At 51.7% G+C, this 19,024-nt stretch overlaps 8 protein-coding genes across 8 annotated transcripts; 5 read left to right on the plus strand and 3 right to left on the minus strand.

The window, feature by feature from the left end:
* Positions 1-135: 135 nt before the first annotated feature.
* On the minus strand, positions 136-2,825 carry BO88DRAFT_407558 (uncharacterized protein). Its single transcript, XM_025707466.1, has 2 exons — positions 2,437-2,825; positions 136-2,376 (listed from the first exon to the last, which is right to left on the minus strand). The coding sequence occupies exons 1-2, from the start codon at positions 2,773-2,775 to the stop codon at positions 376-378; spliced, it is 2,340 nt and encodes a 779-aa protein (XP_025559157.1). The 5' UTR covers positions 2,776-2,825; the 3' UTR covers positions 136-375.
* A 323-nt stretch (positions 2,826-3,148) lies between these two features.
* On the plus strand, positions 3,149-7,007 carry BO88DRAFT_490617 (putative filamentation protein (Rhf1); the record flags this gene model as incomplete). The annotated part of the gene is made up of 5 exons (XM_025712795.1): positions 3,149-3,160; positions 3,233-3,356; positions 3,425-3,751; positions 3,807-4,423; positions 4,478-7,007. The coding sequence occupies 5 exons, from the start codon at positions 3,149-3,151 to the stop codon at positions 6,845-6,847; spliced, it is 3,450 nt and encodes a 1,149-aa protein (XP_025559158.1). The 3' UTR covers positions 6,848-7,007.
* Positions 7,008-7,086: 79 nt separating this feature from the next.
* Positions 7,087-7,900, minus strand: BO88DRAFT_407561 (complex I NDUFA12 subunit family protein). The gene is made up of 6 exons (XM_025707467.1): positions 7,802-7,900; positions 7,717-7,737; positions 7,628-7,634; positions 7,490-7,570; positions 7,378-7,441; positions 7,087-7,328 (listed from the first exon to the last, which is right to left on the minus strand). Exons 1-6 carry the CDS (start codon positions 7,850-7,852, stop codon positions 7,187-7,189), a joined length of 366 nt encoding a protein of 121 aa, XP_025559159.1. The 5' UTR covers positions 7,853-7,900; the 3' UTR covers positions 7,087-7,186.
* Positions 7,901-8,060: 160 nt separating this feature from the next.
* Positions 8,061-9,973, plus strand: BO88DRAFT_395143 (CDP-diacylglycerol--glycerol-3-phosphate 3-phosphatidyltransferase). Its single transcript, XM_025705184.1, has 3 exons — positions 8,061-8,371; positions 8,438-8,790; positions 8,840-9,973. The coding sequence occupies exons 1-3, from the start codon at positions 8,120-8,122 to the stop codon at positions 9,840-9,842; spliced, it is 1,608 nt and encodes a 535-aa protein (XP_025559160.1). The 5' UTR covers positions 8,061-8,119; the 3' UTR covers positions 9,843-9,973.
* A 1,588-nt stretch (positions 9,974-11,561) lies between these two features.
* BO88DRAFT_395145 (uncharacterized protein) lies at positions 11,562-12,329 on the plus strand (the record flags this gene model as incomplete). Its single annotated transcript, XM_025705185.1, has 2 exons — positions 11,562-11,706; positions 11,810-12,329. The coding sequence occupies 2 exons, from the start codon at positions 11,562-11,564 to the stop codon at positions 12,214-12,216; spliced, it is 552 nt and encodes a 183-aa protein (XP_025559161.1). The 3' UTR covers positions 12,217-12,329.
* Positions 12,330-12,822: 493 nt separating this feature from the next.
* Positions 12,823-13,554, plus strand: BO88DRAFT_138549 (uncharacterized protein). Its single transcript, XM_025701434.1, has one exon. It carries the CDS (start codon positions 12,951-12,953, stop codon positions 13,482-13,484), a length of 534 nt encoding a protein of 177 aa, XP_025559162.1. The 5' UTR covers positions 12,823-12,950; the 3' UTR covers positions 13,485-13,554.
* On the plus strand, positions 13,495-14,737 carry BO88DRAFT_138556 (uncharacterized protein). Its single transcript, XM_025701435.1, has 5 exons — positions 13,495-13,739; positions 13,795-13,932; positions 13,990-14,103; positions 14,158-14,431; positions 14,492-14,737. The coding sequence occupies exons 1-4, from the start codon at positions 13,550-13,552 to the stop codon at positions 14,400-14,402; spliced, it is 687 nt and encodes a 228-aa protein (XP_025559163.1). The 5' UTR covers positions 13,495-13,549; the 3' UTR covers positions 14,403-14,431; positions 14,492-14,737.
* Positions 14,738-17,777: 3,040 nt separating this feature from the next.
* BO88DRAFT_457072 (NmrA-like family protein) lies at positions 17,778-18,934 on the minus strand (the record flags this gene model as incomplete). Its single annotated transcript, XM_025710969.1, has 3 exons — positions 17,778-17,855; positions 17,906-18,268; positions 18,344-18,934. 3 exons carry the CDS (start codon positions 18,932-18,934, stop codon positions 17,778-17,780), a joined length of 1,032 nt encoding a protein of 343 aa, XP_025559164.1.
* Positions 18,935-19,024: the final 90 nt, after the last annotated feature.

Genomic DNA, 19,024 nt, shown 5'->3' on the forward strand with positions numbered 1-19,024 from the left:
TATGATTGTCTATCTTGATGAGTTGGTTGGTATATACACTATATATCTTTATGTAGAGTTAGAATAGAGCTTAGATGGGAAGAGTATATGTCTATATAGAGCTTGGATATGGTTTGGATTCTGTTTTAGGTTACTATCTTGTCTGGGAAATGTGTACATGCAGTATGAAGCGGAAACAATTTGTTGGTTATGATAAACTACATGATAACGGTATCTTAAGTCTGACCTTGGACTCAGTTTACTACCTCCATAAGGGTGAGTGTAACAAGTGGTTACTACTTCCCAGGAAATCGTGCTTGTTGAACCTTCGAATAATCGCTACACTTTTAACTTTTCTCTCGTATATAGTACATGCATACACCCCTTAGTTTTCATCTACTCCTCATCCTCATCCTCATCCTCCGTATCCGGGTCGACATTCAAAGAGGGCATCTCATCATCACTCTCATCATCTGCCCCGGCCGCGGCGGCAGCAGCAGATGGCTTCGCAATAGAAGACTGAGCCGGCTTCGGCGTCTGCACCGGAGCCGGTCCGGCAATGGACGACGTAGGGACAGAGATAGCGGCCGTGCCGGTGAAAGTCGCCGGGGATGCTGCGTCCAGAGGAGGCTGAGTTACAGCAGCGGCCTTTGGTTCGAACCGGGCCTTTTTGCTCTGTGAGGCGGGACTTGTCGTCGCGATTGTTGGTGCCGCAGGCTGTTCGACTTCATCGGCGTAGCTGCGCTTGCTTGGTGGCGAGGGAATATCCTTCTCCACGTCCATCATGTCGTCGTGTTGCAGGGTGGGTGTGGGGGTGGGCTTGAGGAACCCGGTTGATGTAGATGCGGGGACTGCGGTGATTGCCTCGTCTTCATCTTCATCGTCGTCGTCTTCCACGGGCACGTAGCCGTTGGCTGTCAAGCCGGTCATCACCACGGGCATGCGCGGGCGGATGAGGCATTCCACTTCTGTTTCGGCGGGGTGGCTGCGCGCCAGGAAGGGGAGGATGCTGGTACCGACGCCACGGCCCTGCATGGCGGGGAAAGGGTTGAGGACGCTGGCCAGCATGGCGTTCTTGTCTGAGGTCAGGATGAGGGTGCGGTCGACTTCGGCGCGGAGGGCCGGGGACATGAATTCGGATGGTGTGTGCGTCAGCGTGGCGGCGAGGAGCTCGGAAGCAGCGCGTGTGAGGTCGGGGAAGGACGAGGAGGAGCTGGTCTGGCGGACTTGTTTCAGGCCGGGGTTCAGGAAGGAGTCGGCGTTGACGGTGGCTTGACTGCTGGACTTGTTCTTCGACTTGGAGTCGGGCTTCTCGGTAGCGGCGTTCTGGTTGCCGGTGGGAGGGAGAAGGTCGTGGCAGCATTTGCGGATGATGAAGGCCATAGAAGACACGCTCTGCTTGGTCATGGAGGGACCGATGCGGGTGAGCAAGGCGCAGACTAGATCGTATACGGCGGTGCGGACGTCCCGGCTGAACTGCTCCGCGCGGAAAACCCACAGCGCCTGCTCCAGAATGGTTTGTGCGACGGGAATGGCGCTGTTTTCGAGGGCGTTGACCAGATCAAGGAGGAGCTTCATGCACGCGACGTGGATGCGAGGAAGTTCGGTGAGCAACTGCTCGCGCTCCGCGCGGCCAATCTGGGGGTTGGCTTGGATGTCGCTGCTACCGGAGGGATACACCACCATGTTCAGTCGGGATGTCAGATCCAGGATCGCTCCCACCGGAATGGTCACGGTAGAAGCCGTAGCGGTGCCGACGAAGCCAGAAAGCATGCGCAAAAGCACAACCAACCGGTTGACACCGGAATTCAGACCCTGCCAGCCCTCAAGTCCCAGAGCGTCAGGGCCGTTGCCCACTTCCTGGCTGTAATTCTGCGGTTGCGACATCTGTCGCAGGGACGGGTCGACGGATTCCCACTGTTCCACGACAGCCCTCAGAACGTAAGAAGACGCCGCGTGCACGGAGGTAATGGTCATGCGACAGGCGCTCTTCCATTCATCGCCGCCGGTGTTCTTCGGTGCGCAGTTGTGGAGGGAGATGAACAGCTGCTGAGCAATTTCCAAGACATGTTCCGGGAACGTGGGCGATGTGGATCCGATGATGACCTGGAGGAGACTGTGGATTTGCGCGGTGAACGGACGGAAGATAGTCGGGTGTCTTGCGATCAGCTCATTGACAGCTTGGAGGACAACTTCGACGAAGGGCGTGTTCGGCTTGAGTCTCCGGACGGGCTCAGAAGATGGCTTGACAGAGATCAGGTTCAGCGCAGAGGTGATGAAGCCTGGTAGAGCCGGAGTGGTGATCTCGCGAACGAGGGTCGGATATTGGTAGGTCAGGTGGAAGATGCGAGTCAAGGTGATGATGCACATTTTCTTCGTAGAGACGGGGTCGGATTTCTATGCGCAGCCATTCAGTAAGCAACTATCATGCAGCATATCTTCCACTGAGCATCTTACAGCCAAAATGCTGATCAGCCCCCGAACAAACGGTTCGCTCGAACGTAGAATCTCCCACTGGCCAGCCTCAACAAGCGCCTTCACAAGCACCACCGCGGTCCAGCGACCTTCATACGTGCGGTCCTGCAGCAGACTTCCCAAGCGAGTAATGAGCTTATGAATCTGAACGGCATTGTCCGAGTCCGTCTTGCCCGATTTTTGGCTTTGGGGAGTTGACAGCAACTCCCCGCAATTGCTGATGGAGGATGCGAGGCATGATGCGAGATGCGGTAGTTGCTTGACAGGCACGTTGGTCAACCGGTGGTTGACGGCATGGAGGGACATGGACATGTAGGCCATCTTCACGAGGGCGGAATTGCACAAGCGACCGCGGCGAAGCAATTGACGAGATTGGCGCAAGATTGAGCGATGCTCCAAACATCCAATTTTCTGGAAATTTTTGGCTTTGACGCTCGGACCACATGAAGCCTCGGGCAATAATACGAGACATTACGTACGTTACGGCGGGTCTCCCCTTAAGATGGTCTCCGCCGTCAACGGAGCCATATTATCTTGTTTCTCTGCTGCCTCGAGTGGGCATTCGTCCCTGTTATGGACGCTGCTTCTTTCTCTTCCCTCAGATTGTAATCTTTGATCCCTCCGTCTCTGTCTGACCTTTCGCAATCATGACTGTAAGTGGTGGCTTCTCACTTTCCCCCCTGGGAACGTCTCAATGGGCTACCTTGTGAAAGCTTCCCCCTCAATCTGCCACCACATGCCCTTCCGCTGACCGAGGCACCGATCACCACTCATACAGGGTCGAGACTCTGATAAAGGGCATCGCTATGTTACGGCCCTGGACAATGCGCGTTGCCAGAATAAATGGGAAGAAGTTCCGGAGTTGATTCGGAAAGTCACCAAACATGCTCCGCAGAGAACATGTAATGCCAACTTGCCTTTCCCCGGAAATACTGGCCAGCCAGCAGATGGACTAATGGGGATGCCACAGGTCTCCTCGAAGTAGCCAGCGCTGAATACCAGCTGGCCTCACACCTTCAAAAGCATCCCTCCACCCCCCGCCCTTCCTCCGCCGCCGGTCTCCATGACCTGATTCCATCACTCCTATCCACCGTCAACCGGGCAGAAGGATCGAAGCAAGAAGTTTTCCAGGCGCAGGTCTGCTTGGGATGGGTACATTGGACTGTCAATGAGCTAGGCTTGGCAGCTGCCCGGTTTCCTCAAGATTTTGTAGAGGCCGTGAGTGAGCTCGAGCAGGCAGGGGAAGAGCTCTCGCCATGGACCAAGACATGCCTTGTCAAGGCGTGCTATCTCAAGGGTGCGTTTGCTCCACAGTGAAGATTTGAGGATGTGCACCTGCTAATCTATGATAGGTTCTGCACAGCGCATGACCTCCGACCCCGAAGGCGCCCTGGAGACCCTTCATTCGCTTACGCCATGGGTGAACAGTCAGCTCCAATCCCCTACAAACAGCGCCCAATTTCTCTACTGGTCTGAGAAACTACTGGGCCAAGGCGCCTCCCTGGCATGCGAGGAAGCCAGCAGAGACCTTGCCGCTGCTAATGCTCAAACGATAGCCACGACGCTAGGTTTCTTCAGACTGTGGGCATCTCATCCTTCAGTCAAGCAAATGACCTTGCCTCAAGGCATGCTTATGGACGGCACTACCGAGCCTATTTCGAAATCACCGACCTGGAAATCGTACTACAATCTGCTATCAAGTATCTTGCAACAGGGCCTGCCGTATTGCCCTCCTGCAAATGGACCTGAACGCCCGCAGCTCGCCAGTGAAATCCGACGCGTTGAGGGGCTTTGTGAAGCTAGCATTCTGCGCGAGACGAAATTCCCTACGGCTGATTCGAGCAACCCGGAAGTTGAGGCTTGGGTCGAACAAGTCATTCAGAACTGGGAGGTGCTATGCGGTGCCGGTTGGTCAGACGAAGAGCTTGGAGAGGGTGGCCAGAATGCCGTCGGCAGGAATGTCCTTGATGTAAGTTCCAAGTTGAGGGACTGACGATGGAAAGCAACTTGCTGATAGTCATAGATTCTTTACCGCGCTGCTACCAAGACATACCACTCACACTTGATTTTGAGGCGTCTGTTCCACGTGCATTGTGCACTCGCGGACTATGACCTCGCTCTGAGGGCGCTCGATTCATATATCGAAATTGTCACAAGTGCCAAAGAGCGGGCGGCAAAAGGAGCTGAGTCGGGAGACCTGGAAAATGACGGGATCCTTTTGCGCACCGTGTCGGAGGGTGTTACGATGCTGAGTTGCTTCGGCTCGGAAAAAGAGGCCGAGAAAGCAAAGGATCTCACATCTCTTCTGAAAGAGTTTACCGAGAAGCATGTACAGGATGATGAAGACCAAGGCATGGTTCTCATTGTGCCTGAAACTAGCTCTACCCGCTCCCAGGCAGTCCCCCCATCCGACATCGCTGCAGCTTACAGAGGAATCGGTATCGGGCTTGCTAATTGGGCTTATTGGACTCCCGTGAACGAAGATCGCGACGACATCCGGGCAGAAGCTATTGACTACCTGGAGAGAAGCCTGGCCCCGGAGCTTGAAGACGAGTCAAACTGCTCCTCTTTATATACCCTGGCTGTTCTTCTAGCAGAGAACCGTGATCTAGATGGTGCCATCGACTACGTCAAGTCGGCGTTGACATCCGATGCACAGCACAAAACAGGTCAAGCCGATTTTGCTCGGGAAAGAGATCTGGTGCCCCTGTGGCATCTGCTTGCTCTTCTTCTCAGCGCGAAGCAGGACTTCGACATTGCCGAACGCTCGTGTGAAGCCGCATTTGAGCAGTTCCCTGCTACGGTGACGTCCCTCGCCCATAGCGACAGACGACCGCAAAAGCAGAATCACACTTCTCAAGACCAGATCGCGGGCATCACTCATGAGCTTATCGAGAAGCTACGAGTCCGCGAGAAGGAGCGTATTATTGAGACCAGGATGACCCAGTTGGCGTTTGTTGAACTCGTCGAGGGTCCGGGAGCTGCTGTTAACCATAGCGACCAGCTCCTTAGTCTATTCGCCACACTTTTCCACTCTCTGAACCTAGAAGATAACGAGAAGCCAAATACCAAGGCTGAGCATGAGCACGAGCACCTTGTTCCCCCGAAAAGCTCTGCTGGGACTGTGAAGAGCCTCCGCGGCAGCATCTTTGGACGGCACAAGGGACCCCGCGCTCCTGAAAGGAGGGCAGATTTCGGACAAGAGCCCAAGACAGACAACTCGGCCTTGACAGATTCGGCCCCGGCAATACAAGTTACCGATGGGGAGAAGTCGGGGCTTAATGAGGGCACAGACTCACGTCAGGCCCGTAAAAGGAGCAATACCTTGAGAAAGGCAGATGCTACTAACTCAAGCCATGTCAACGGCGATAGCGAGACTCAGGCTGGGCCTGACGCTAGTAACCCTGTTCCAGACATGGTTGGACTAGCCGTGTCGGACGCAGCGGCCCAGCCCCAGAGCGCAAAGCAGCCATTGGGACCTATGGCTCACAATATGAAGCACAACCAACCACCCGCTCCGGCCGGGCATTCCAAGCAGCCACCGGAGCAGGATATCCGACTTCCTACATCGTACGCCTTCGACACTCCCACCAGGGCGGTGACCAAGGTCCCACCTACTCAGGCCCAAAAGCATGGCCTGTGCATCCTCGTCAAGGTTTGGCTGCTTATTGCTGGGCTCTATCGTCGGGCATCATCTTTCGAGGATGCTCACGAGGCATGCGAGGAAGCAGCCAAACAGGTAACGCGCTTCGAAGCTCTTGTGGCGTCACAAGAGACATCCGCTAGAGCGTTTAGGGAGCGTGGATGGGGCGTCCCCAAGAGCACTGATGAACTATGGGCAGACGTTTATGCCGAGCGCGGTCTCCAGTCCATCGACCAGACTCGCCCGCATGAAGCGATGGAGCACTTCGAGACAGCGCTTCTCCATTATGCGGATCATCCGAAGGCAATTATTGGTTTGTCAAATCTGCTCCTCGACGTCTGGGAAGAGAAAATGCCTTTGCAGCCTCCCAAGCCCCGGCTTGATGCCGGCGTATCGACGCTGTCGCTGTTCCCGAGCAAATCTAGCAAACCATCATCCGAAGACGACGCGAAGCGGTCGAGTCAAGCGCAAAAGCCGCAGGCTAAGACCGTCCCGGATTCAGACGACGAAGAGCCTCGACTCCTAAACCGCATCGCGGCCCGCGAACGTGCCTTTGGGCTGTTGTCCGGGTTGACCAAGCGTGGCAGTGCGTGGGACAACTCCGAGGCGTGGTATGCACTCTCCCGCGCGTACGAGGCGGAAAGTCAGATCCAAAAGTTGAGAGATGTTCTGTGGTGGTGTGTCGAGCTTGAAGACCGACGCCCCATTCGGCACTGGTCCAACATCGGCTCCGGTATATACGTTCTCTGATTATTGTATCTACATCGTCAAGGGAGCTGTTTTGTGGCATTTGATTTGGCATTTGGTTGCTGTGATACCTCGGTGATATCCTCATGTGCATAATTAGACTACGGACTACTGTATAGAACTGGCAGGTCAATGGGGATACTAATTGTGACAATCGCGATAGTTCAAACGGAAAGTAGGACATCTTTATTTATTTACACATCTTCGAACATGGTCTGATTTCTAGGCCAACGCTCTACCAACATCTACCGGGGTGCCGCAACGGGAGTCCAAGCGGAGTACTTGGGGCGGGTACTGCACTTGTTAGCTTTCGATTTTTAATACTGGCAATCAAGAGGAAACTCACGTAGAGTAGGTCTTGAAAGCAGCACGGCTGAGGGTCAGGTTGGGCCTGTGCTCAGGCAGCTCCCAGCTGCGGACACCGGTCTGCATGATCTTGTCGGCAGTGGGGGGAGCATCCACCATGTAAGAGATCCAGGCGTGCCTAGCAAAGTTAGCACGTCACATCTGGCAATCAATTGCGAGAATCTCACCAGCCAGGCTCAAGCTGCGAGGGGTCGTATTCCTTCTCCTTGTAGTCGACCCAGCGGGTACGGACTGCGCATGGTCAGCAACAATCATTTACCCAGAGTCAGCATCACCCACGAGGAAGCTCCTCCTCCATGTTCTCGAAGTACTTGTTGCCGTAGCGGTCAACACCGATCAAGGTACCGGCCTTGGTATCACCTAGAATCGCATGGCGTTAGTCTAACTACCATAACCACCTGCCAGCAATCCACTCACCAATATACTATTGCAGCAAATAGCACGTCTCGTCAGTATCCATTTCACTCCTTCACAAGCTTCTTCATTCCCAGCATTCGACAGCATACCTGCATTTGGTGGCCATATTCCTGTGAGGGGATACAGTTAGCAACTCGTCCGTGATGCCCCCGGAAGAACCGTAAAAGATCTCACCTTGAAACCAATCCGTCTCAGATTGCGCAGCGTCCGAAGAATGGTCGACATCTTGTGTGCAGAGCAGCGAAAGGGGCAGCAATGGCTAGAACTGAGAACAGGTCGGGTTCGACTTCGACTCTTGCGTCGCTCGCTTTCCGCCCGGAGGTCGAAGCCGCCCCGATCCGGTCTAGCGCGGATCGTTGTTTGTCGGGTTTGCAGCATCCGCTCGTCCTTCGATCTCAATATTTCTCGACTTTCTCCAATAGCACTCCAGCAATTACATTTGATTCCTTGTGGGTCTTCTGCTACTACGCGCTCAGCTACTAGGGAGGTATCATGTTCGGACGAATTGGGGGTAACACCCTGCGATGTGCTGCGCGCAGACCAGCTGCCCGCAGAGTCCTACTATACGAGCGCAAATTCTCGGCCAACACCTGCCATGCCAGCTCCAGCTCGCCTGCGTCCTCTGTTGCGTCGCCGTTAGGGAGTATCACGACCGAGTTGGATCGGATCTCGCCTTGCTTCGAGGTGCCGGCGTCGCGGATCACGATTCTAGACTCCCCGGCTAACTTCTACAACACGCTCAAGGTACGGGGATATCTCGGACTTTAGTGTCATGGATTGCGACTAATCCTACCATGTGCCAAAATATAGGACAAAATAAAAAAGGCTCGCAAGCGTATCTACCTCTCAACGTTATACATCGGCAAGACGGAACATGACCTGATCAACACGTTGGACCAGGCTCTCGGGGCCAACCCCGAGCTCAAGGTCTCCATCCTCACGGATGCTCTACGAGGAACGCGCGAAACTCCCAACCCTTCATGTGCATCGCTGCTGGCTACTCTGGTTGAGAAATACGGTGCGGATAGAGTGGATATTCGCATGTTCCACACCCCCAACCTGACCGGGTTGAAGAAGAAATGGGTGCCTCGTCGGATCAACGAGGGCTGGGGTCTTCAGCACATGAAGCTGTACGGCTTTGACGAGGAGATCATCCTGTCAGGGTATGTGCGACGCTCCAGGATTACTATATAGACACTGACAGCAACCCAGAGCCAATCTCTCTAGCGAATACTTCACGAGCCGCATAGACCGGTATCATGTCTTCCACTCCAAGGAACTGACCGACTACTACGCCGGCATCCACAATGCAGTATGCAGTCTCAGCTTCCAAGTCCTCCCCGACTCTCAAAACGCCGCTGGCTACCTCCTCAACTGGCCCGTATCGAACGGCGCGCCTTCACCTCTCGACCAACCCGAGGACTTCATCGCCTACTCATCCACCGTCCTGAACCCGCTCATCCAGCCCTCACCAAAGCAGTCCACCCTGCCCCCCAAATCCCCCGACCAAACCTACATCTACCCCGTCGCGCAATTCACCTCTCTCTTCAAACCCAACGACACCTCGACTGAATTCCCCGCCGTGACCTCCATCCTCCGTCTCCTATCCACCTCGCCCGCCTTCTCCGGCGCCCGCTGGCTCTTCACAGCTGGCTACTTCAACATCCACCCCGTCCTCTCCTCCCTCCTCATCGCCAGCACCTCCGCCTCCCATACCGACTCCACCACCAGGGGCACCGTCCTAACCGCCTCCCCATGGGCCAACGGCTTCTACGGCTCCCCAGGTATCTCCGGCATGCTGCCGGCCGCATACACGCACCTGTCCGCGCGGTTCCTCGACCGCGTCGCCGACGCTCAGCGCACCAACTCCATCCAGCTGAAAGAATGGCGCCGCGGCACCGTCGGCCAGCCCGGTGGCTGGACCTACCATGCCAAGGGCCTCTGGATCACCCTCCCCAAGGAGGAACACCCCAGTCTGACCTTCGTGGGTAGTAGTAACTACACGAAGCGCAGCTATAGTCTGGATCTGGAGGTGGGGGCGCTCGTCGTCACGGGCGATGCGGAGCTAAAGCGCAAGTTGGGCGCTGAGACAGAGCGGTTGCAGGAGGATGCGAAGGCCATTTCGCGGGAGGATTTGAGGAGAACGGAGAGGAGGGTGAGTTGGAGGGTTAGGTTGGCGATGTGGATTGTCGAGAAGGTGGGTGGAGCGTTATAGTATACTATCTTTTTTTGGTTATGTATGATATAAGATAAACAGTGGCTTTACTGTAAGTAGTAAATGAAACGATAAATTAACTAGCGACCCTGTCTTACGTGAGCTAAGTGGTCCATTAAAGGGCTCCTCCGATGTCCCAGCGAAACATAGATATACAATGCAGCAGTCAATAGTAACTGCGGGAATTTCAGAGGGGTGAGCACCACTAAGTCGGCAGGGGGTAAGTCAATGGATATCCCGGTTTCCTTCGCTTTCAATGTCAACCAATCTTGCCATTTCAAAGGGAAAGTTCAGATATCTACATTATATGAACTAAATATGGCTAGATAGATTTCTCATAGTTATGTTTCAAAAGCCCATTTCTGGTACTAAAAGGAATAAACAGGTGGTGCATTCCATTTACGTATGAAATTTTTGGGTAATGTGGAAGCTACCTATATTCCCCAGGGACAACGAGACTGACATAAGTGATACTAGATCCAACTATCATAGTGTGATGGAAGCCGTCACGATACCAGATAGCGTATATAATAACATCTCATTCTTGCATTCTCTCCCATGAAGAAGGTTTTACTTCAAGTGTGCGCAAGTTACGATTCTCTATATGTAAGGCTTTTGTTGATCTACCCAGAGAATTATCCCAGCACGACGTCAGCAAGGTCAGAAACCACTTCAACACCACCGCCAACTCAGAATTATGAGCTTTCTTCCCAGCGAGATAATCAGCCTCATCTTTAATTTTCTGCTTGAAGATACCTCTGCGAACAAACATCGTCCAAAACGTGTTCCCGGAGTCACTTATTACGATGTGCCACCGGCTTGGCGTTCACAAAGCCTAGCCAAATACTCTGTTATTTCTCGTCAATGGCAGGGGATTGTGGAGCCAATTATTTGGAAGAGGTTATGCATTAGAGGGCACTTAAGCGTGTTGAACCTTTCCAGGTGCACTACAGGCAATGACAGGCGACGTGCCAGGGTAAATTATATTCGACATATCCTTTGGCAACCATATTTTGTCTTACCAAAGGTGACTGATTTTATGTATCGGGCAAACACCAATGAGTATCTATATGAATGGTATGATCAAGAGTACCACAAAGCGCTCGGCTTCTTGTTTCTGGAGTTGCACAATTGGGGAGAGCAGCATCCAGGGCTCGAACTGGTATTCAGCGACCACAATCCACATTGTGGAACCTTCACCCCCAGATATTCAGAGTACACATCATCCTTAAGGGATATCCTGTTCAAGCATCGAAAAGCACTTCCATCCTGCCTGAAAGCAAAGCACCTGGAACCCTTACCTAGTCCAGTATGCGTCACGTCGATTGGAGTAACGGGGACATGGTTAAATGCTGTCTTGTTATCATCATTTGGATTGATCTTTGAACGTCTCCCCAATGTGAAGCATGTATTACTGCAAGATTTTATATGGATGGGTCCTTCTGTAGGTGATATTCGTCACTTGTTAAGACAAGGTATGCTCTTATTTCCTTTCATGGTCTTCAAGCATTGATACGGGCTAACCGGCGTGCTTTTAATTTAGAAATGATCGACTTCATTCGTTGTGTACCAAGTTCTGTGGAGAGCCTTGAGCTTTCCGTTATGCCCGACCGAGAATGGTCTCCTTTTTTACATAACGACGAACTTCGCAACCATCGACTGACCTATGTGGGGCTTAGTGGGATGGATTATCTGTCCACCCGACTTCATAACCTGAGTATGCGGCTACAGTCACTCACTTTGAGTCATATCCGGATTAGCAAGGCTCTTTTTTGGCCATCGGCGGAAAACAGTCCCAATGCTCCTTACTGGCCGAAACTCGAACGGCTTCTAGTACTCAATGTGCCTCCATACAACGAAGATGGTAAGTGTTGCTGGGCTTGATTCAACTTCCAGATTGCCTTTTCATATGCTGCCTTTTGAGTTACGTATATTTCAATCATCTCTTGTGACTAACACAAGGACAGGGTCCCCATTACTTGGCCTTGATCCTCCACTAACCCGTGAAGCTGCAGTTCGGGAGTCGCTGGCAAACCCTCAGCCAAAGGACAGGTATTCTGACCGGCGGGAATACATCAGAAGTGCCGACCTTGGTATTCTCTATCGGGACATGGGTAAGGCAGCGCAGCGAATGCCGCGACTACAAATCATGGGGCTCTCACTTCTTAATTATCGTACGGGAGAAGAAAGTAATGAGTCAATAGATTTCAGTCGGGATAAGAGCGCCAGGATTGCCCATTTGAGGATCAATACGCAGTGGGGATATCGGCCTGGGATGGAGGTGATCTCCGCCTGGGGCTTGGAGGGAGCAGTGGCTGAGGAGTTTTATGAGAATATGGATGTTGTCTTCCCGTGGTATGTAGAGGCACAGTAGGATCACTGCGTCAAAACCCACATTTGAGTTTCTCAAGAAATGAGGATCTTTGATGTGGGGAAGTATCTGAGGGGAATGAAGCTGTCATATCATCTTGGAATGATGGTTGCGTATCTCGAGTGTTACTTTCATTTTGAAAATAAACATAACTACAACTTATCATTGGAAGGATAACCTATTTGACTGCAATGAACTTAAGTTCGCTGAGCTCCCAACGGTCTCAAGAATTTCAGTTCAGGCAAGACCCGTATTATTTTCCTGCATATTTCAAGAATAAGGTTAGCGGTTAGAGCCGCTTTCTTGCCTGCCGTAATATCCAGGCATCATTATAGGCTCCCCATACTCCTCCCATCATTAATCCGCGTGACAGTCGTTCTGCACTCGACTTCCCACAAACACATTTCTTTCGTGTGACCCACAGCATGCAGGTATCACTGCAGGGCCAAGCCAAGCGGGCGCCTCGTATTCTTCTGGCTAGCTAGCTGACAACGCATACGAATCCTCCAATCAAGATACTTGTTTCTGTCCCCTCATCCTGCACCATCATTAGCTCTTCCCACTATGAAATAGTATCAGCCCCATCAGCTTGACCTCTGCAGAGCCTCGCGCGGGGTACAAATCTCCCACAAGGACGCGATCTTCCATCATGACAGCTTCATTTGCCAATATTCTTCCCTTGTCATCACACATCAACTATTTCAGAATACCAAACCAACCCTTCTCCAATAAGCCAAATGGTCAAACCACAAGATGACACTTCACACCCGCCTAAGAAACCATCACCGGTGAAGGTAAAGGCCAAGCCGGCCACAACCACCAAGGCCAAGAAAACGCCATCTTCGAAACCTACAAAGCCGAAGCCAGTACAGGCAAAGTCCAATGGCGTGGCAGCAGCGAAGCCAAAATCTGCCGTGGTCGAGCCTAAGCGGAACCTATGGGAAGAGGCGTGGATGTCCGTCGATGTGGGCGACGCGAATAGGAAGCGTCTGACTCAAAAGTGGCAAGATAGGAACATAAATCGGATGGGAAAGCTGCCCAAAGAGTACGTAGAAGGTGTTATGAATCTGACTAAAAGCAAACTACGCATTCATCAGGAGCGATGGCCGTCAAAAACGAAGGGAAACGCATATGATCGTGCAAGTTCTATCTTGAAATCGGTCATGACCGTTCAGGCGTTGGGCGATGTGGTCGTTAAATTTGATCCGACAGGCTATGCGTCTATTGCATGGGCGGTGGTTTCCTTTGGTCTGACGGTCTGTGATCATTGACTTAGTTTCTTACAGGATGGACATATGATTGACTTTTGCAGCTTATCCAAAACAACCAGGAAAGGATGCAGCGCATTTGGGAAGCCTCGGAGTACCTTGCCGTACTCCTGGCTCGATACTCTCGTATCGAGGCTCTTTATCACCGAGTCCAAGTATCCAATGCGACCGAATTAGGGGATGCCATCGTCAATGTGTACATATGTGTACTACAATATTCTGCAAAAGTGAAGCAGGCAGTTACATCGAAGAGATTAGGTATCAAGGATGTACCTGCCCCATGAACGTTGTCAATACTGATTATCTTGACTAGACCGGATTATCCAGAGTTTTAAATCACTTACCCAGGAGCCGCTGAAGGACTTGCAAAGTGCCATTCAGGGAAGCGACGAGATGGTGGAAAAGTGGTTTCGGCAAATAATGGCTGAGCAGCAGCAATTCATGTTTGAAAGTAAGTGGAATTCTGTAGATACCATGGAAGTTGCACGCCGTGCTGACATGCTACCAGCCCAAGAAGAGGAGATGAAGCGAGTCAAGGAGGTCCAGAAAATTCTAGGAGATGTTTCCAAGAGTACATCAATGATCATGAAGGGCATTGCGAAGATCGATAAGACCCTTTCAGGTACGTTACAGTGTCGTTTCCGGTAGCAAGACCCAGAGGCTGAGATTTATGAAGGGGAAATTCAGACGCAGCTACTTGAATGGCTGTTCCCCAGTGATATAGCTGCGGCCAGCGATGGCAAGCACAAGAAGCTAAGGTCTGCCATTGTATCCAGCGATGAGACTGAAGTAGCGGGGAGGTGGTTGCTTGAGCGTCAAGAATACAAAACTTGGGTGGACACTCCACAATCCTTGCTTTGGCTGTATGGTGAATGTATGGAACAATATCCAGAAACAGAATTCCATACACTAACAGAATAACTAGCTGGATGTGGAAAATCGTCCTTATGGTATGCGAACCGCCCGCCTTGTGCCCTCTGGTTACTTCTAAGCCGGCTAATTCTCTACAGTTCAACCATCGTCAACCAACTTGAAACGCTGTTCAAGAAAGACAGAAACCGGGTACTATTGCGGTGGTACTTTCGTTTCGATGAGACAGACACGACGCGCATCGACCTGTTATTGCGGTTTGTCCTACGACAGTTGGGAAGTAGCCTTGGGGGCTTCCCAGAAGACATTTCCAGTGCCTTGGTAGAAGACCGGAAGCTCGCACGCTATCCTGACACCAAGACACTCATCGAATATCTGCATAGCATCCTATCAGTGCTTGAGCTACAGAAGGACGTCTTTATAATACTAGATGGCCTCGACGAAGTTCCGAAAGAGTCAGAAGACCGAGAACGTCACAAATTGCTCGAACTCATAAAGCGACTGGCTCAGTCAGGGATTTCGAACCTTCACATTCTCCTTGTCAGCAAGAATGAAGATGATATACGACAATGTCTTCGAGGACATCTGAAAGACATCCTGGTGGAGATTGACGTAGCGGAAGGACTCGAAGCTGACATTCGCAATTACATTGACACTACTATGCGGCATGGTGATGGCATAAGCGACCTCCCTATTTACCTAAAGGCTCGTATTCAGACACGGCTTATAGAGGGGGCTAAAAAGTACAGTGCCCGCCGACCGCTATGCATACTCATTACTATGGCTAACATATGGTAGGAACTTTCTCTGGGCTACATCATTGGTTCAGGAAATACGCGAGTGTCGAAAGGACCCCAAGAAAATTGAGGCAAAGCTGAACGAAGTTCCGACCAGCATGGTAGCCATTTACGAGAAACATCTGAGTTCTGTGAGCGAAGTCGACAGGAAGTTTTTAAGGGCAATGTTTATATGGCTCCTGAGGCAGCTGCGACCGCTCACTCAAGATGAGATTGCCTCTGCAGTTGGCCTTCACGACAGTGATGCAGTTTATGAAATATGTACAGGCCAATGGGTGACCCAGTCCATGCAAACATTGATCATTAACCACAAGAGCAAGAAGTGCGATAAAGTCCTTCGGTTCGCCCACTTTTCGGCGAAAGAGTATTTGGAGACCCAAGTTCGTATAGGTCAGGACAGTCCTATATCGCAATTTCTATGTTCCGAGGAGCAAGCTCACTTCGAGATTACCCAACGCTGTCTTGATATTCTAATGCTGCCATTGGGAGCGGGAGACACGGCCAATAAAAGCCGTTTCGAACTGAGGCTACGGAGCTATGCTGCCGAATACTGGTTTCAACATTACCAATTATTCGAGAAAGCAAACGGCATGGCCAGTGAACGTGCTATGCTTCAAGAGAGAATTCGTGGACTATTCCAGTCTGAAAGATTCGATGAGTGGCTGGACTGCCTTGATGCGGGTGAATCTATAATGGACAAAAGTGGGACGAAAACCGACAGTAAACGCCAGAGGCATGCCTCAAGAATTCACTATGCGCTTAAACTCAATCTCAGGCCGGTCGTCGAGGGCTTGATTCAAACTGATCCCAAGCATTTGAGCGCACGCAATTCTGACGGGGAGACAATACTGCAAGTGGCAGTTTATCGTGGCTATAAGCAGATTGTTGCGGACTTGTTGAAACATGTCGATGTGAACGCCGAGAAAGGTCCCCATGGAACCGCACTATATGTGGCTTCCGCTCAAGGTCATGATTCGATCGTTGAAATGCTACTCAACGCCAAAGCAAAAATAACAGGAACTGAAGATGGGATTTTGGGCAACCCTCTCCATGTGGCAGCATACAACGGATACAACTCCATTATCAGCCTGCTACTTTCAGGTGGAGGAAAAGCAAGTAACTATTCCCGGGGAATTGCAGTCGACCATATAGCTGGATTCTTTGGGACTGCTCTTGTGGCAGCATCAGCAGCTGGCCATGAATCAACAGTGAAGATGCTGCTTGAACAGGGTGCCAGTCCAAATAAGGTTGTCGGTAGATTTGGAACAGCGCTCCAGGCTGCGTGGAACGCAAAGCCTCTCGCCAAGGGTATTATCGCCGCTCTCAAGGGTAGCGGCGCAAAAGACAAAGCCCAAACCCACAAGTCCTGGACTACAGCATACAGAAGAATGGAGAAGACTGACAGTGATACCGTTTCAGCCTATAGAAAGTTGTTTCTGCCACAGAAGTCCATTACAAAGGAGCTTTCGCAGCGCCAGAGGCTACTAGCTACCGCATTGGACAAGTGGAGACGGTTGCCCTGTTTCTGGAATCTGGAGAATTGTCAGGCAAGTCTGACTGCAGCATACCAATTCTCTGTCCCATTTGTTGAACAATTGGAAGACATCAAGAGGTACATAAGTGGGATGCGCATGGACAAACACGAACTAGAAAGTGAGGACTTTCTGTATAAAGCATTGCTCTGGGCTGGGATCAACCACATTATTGAGGTAGGTGAAAATTCCTATCTCCGTTTCTTTCATTGACTAAGTCAAAAAAGAACATAGGAACATTGGTTTCAGGATGTATGAGAAGCCTCGTCGAGGATTCATCATCGCCACAGAAGTCCTCTGTCAACGAGTCGCCTCAAGCGTTCGTTGTTGGGTTGCCGAAGAATGCAACAAAAGGGCTGAGTCCTTCAGACATCAGTGATCTGATTGCAATGGACCTTGATGTGCAGCGCGGAAGACTTGACGATGAGACACTACCCGAATCGGAATCTGGGCCACAACGTGCTGGTCTAAGGCCTGATTATCTGGCGACAGTTGATCTGCTGTCCCATGTCAAGGACCTGATTCAGTTCGGCAGCAAGTGCACACAGTATCACAGACTCATATGCGACAACCGCGAAATACCACATCACACCAGAGCCAAGGTGGAAGACCTCACATTCGAAGTTTACTCCGCTGTGATGCGTCTTGCCACGATTAAGAAGTGGGACCATGATTCTATCGTACTTCAACGTACCGTCAAGCACCTGAGCACAATCCGCATTCCACGTATGAGCGATATTGACTCCGCTTGCTGGAAGGACCTGACATTGGCTGGAATGTCCAGAGAGACCAGCCTCGGGGGCGACGCACTGGCAGAGATTGCTAAGCAAGTCCAAGGTACTGTCCATGCCAATGTGCAGTCAAGCCTATCGGACCAGCTTGATTCAATCCGCGCTGGCTTGGTCAATGACGTGCAAGTGAGCCTCGCTGCACTTATCAAAGAGGAATTTCAAAATGCAGTGGCGCAGTCTCTGTCTACTCAAGTACAAGAGTCAACAAGACGTCCACAGTCTGGTAAGGCCGCTCATGTTATATTGGCCGAACCTCGGTCGTGATGCAGAGTTTCTTGGTCAGCTACATGTATACATCAGAACCTATCAACTATTCAAGACAGCCGACCAATCCTCCTTTTCTATCCATTCCTCCAAACTGGTCATTGGACACTCGATCCCGGCCTGTAGATATTAGCCATGGATTATATACCATATCCTCTCAACACACTCACATTGCGTATGTCTTCTGCAGTCAGCAGTTCCTTATCGCCGCCATCATACCCTGGATCTGTCGAATAAGAAAACATATCACCTACCTCACGCCCAAACTCCGGATCGGGAGTCTTCTCCATCATCTCCTCAAGAGTAATCTGCCGATAACTTGCGGGGACCGAATTGACCCTCCCCCAAACCCTCATATACTCCGCCCAGCTACAATACGACCCACAAGCCATATAACTCTTCCCAGGGGGCATCTTCGACACCGCATAAACAAAGTTCCCCAAATCAACATTCACATCCAAATGCGGAACCTTTGCATCAGGCGCCGTCGTAAAAGTCATCTCAAACAACTCCTCCCCATCATCCAGCATCTTCTAATCCATCCAAAGCACACACACATCAGCAACAACCCCATACCCACAGCCCATAACCAAAAATTACCCACTCACCTTCGTAAAATAAGCCCCAGGAACCAACCTATAACTCGTCATAAAAAACCCCGTCTGCACACACGACATCTTCCCCGCCAACGCGGGATACCTCTCCCTCACATAATTTGGAAACACCTCCGCCTTAGCATCAAAATGATACAACTCCCCAAACCGGCCCCCACTACACTCCGCCGCATAACTCAACGTCGACACCACAAACCCATTCTCATCCAGCGAATCCACCGTAGCGGCAGCCGCATCCGCGATATTCTTCCCCTGCTGTAACTCCACCTCGTACGCGTACCGTCGACATGAGATCCCCCGCTCCGCTGCCTTTTTTCGACAGTCTTCGCGGAAGAATGGCTCCCAGTAGTTGGTTACGCTGAAGATGAGGTTCGCGCCGCGGAAGGCCGGGATGAGTGTGCTGGGGTCGTTGAGATCGGCGGCGAGGATGGTGATGCCTTGCGCTGAGAGGGATTGGGCGGTCGGGGAGGTTGGGTTCCGGGTGAGCCCGATTATGTGGTAGGTTGGGTCGTGGAGGAACCGCGTGGCGATGGAGTACCCTTGATTGCCGGTTATGCCGATGATGACGAGGGTTTTGGTGGGCATTGTTGTGGTGGTGGGTGGAGGGTTGGAGGGGGAGTTGGGGTTACGGTGATGCGTTGTCTGGTATGCAAGTTGGGGTTGGGGGAGGGGGAG

The sequence above is a fragment of the Aspergillus vadensis genome (genome assembly GCF_003184925.1).
Source record: "Aspergillus vadensis CBS 113365 unplaced genomic scaffold BO88scaffold_25, whole genome shotgun sequence".
NCBI classification, from domain to species: domain Eukaryota; kingdom Fungi; phylum Ascomycota; class Eurotiomycetes; order Eurotiales; family Aspergillaceae; genus Aspergillus; species Aspergillus vadensis.

What these genes read in the sequence shown, in the direction of transcription:
- BO88DRAFT_407558 (XM_025707466.1), bottom strand. Translation starts at nt 2,775, where the DNA reads ATGGCCTACATGTCCATGTCCCTCCATGCCGTCAACCACCGGTTGACC. An exon ending in GGCTGATCAGCATTTTGGCT is followed by an intron (nt 2,377 to 2,436) that starts GTAAGATGCTCA and finishes GGCTGCGCATAG; the next exon opens with AAATCCGACCCCGTCTCTAC.
- BO88DRAFT_407561 (XM_025707467.1), bottom strand. Translation starts at nt 7,852, where the DNA reads ATGTCGACCATTCTTCGGACGCTGCGCAATCTGAGACGGATTGGTTTC. An exon ending in CATGGAGGAGGAGCTTCCTC is followed by an intron (nt 7,442 to 7,489) that starts GTGGGTGATGCT and finishes GACCATGCGCAG; the next exon opens with TCCGTACCCGCTGGGTCGAC. An exon ending in TCGCAGCTTGAGCCTGGCTG is followed by an intron (nt 7,329 to 7,377) that starts GTGAGATTCTCG and finishes TAACTTTGCTAG; the next exon opens with GCACGCCTGGATCTCTTACA.
- BO88DRAFT_395143 (XM_025705184.1), top strand. Translation starts at nt 8,120, where the DNA reads ATGTTCGGACGAATTGGGGGTAACACCCTGCGATGTGCTGCGCGCAGA. An exon ending in ACTTCTACAACACGCTCAAG is followed by an intron (nt 8,372 to 8,437) that starts GTACGGGGATAT and finishes GCCAAAATATAG; the next exon opens with GACAAAATAAAAAAGGCTCG. An exon ending in GAGGAGATCATCCTGTCAGG is followed by an intron (nt 8,791 to 8,839) that starts GTATGTGCGACG and finishes ACAGCAACCCAG; the next exon opens with AGCCAATCTCTCTAGCGAAT.
- BO88DRAFT_138549 (XM_025701434.1), top strand. Translation starts at nt 12,951, where the DNA reads ATGGTCAAACCACAAGATGACACTTCACACCCGCCTAAGAAACCATCA.
- BO88DRAFT_138556 (XM_025701435.1), top strand. Translation starts at nt 13,550, where the DNA reads ATGCAGCGCATTTGGGAAGCCTCGGAGTACCTTGCCGTACTCCTGGCT. An exon ending in AGTTACATCGAAGAGATTAG is followed by an intron (nt 13,740 to 13,794) that starts GTATCAAGGATG and finishes TATCTTGACTAG; the next exon opens with ACCGGATTATCCAGAGTTTT. An exon ending in GCAGCAATTCATGTTTGAAA is followed by an intron (nt 13,933 to 13,989) that starts GTAAGTGGAATT and finishes ACATGCTACCAG; the next exon opens with CCCAAGAAGAGGAGATGAAG.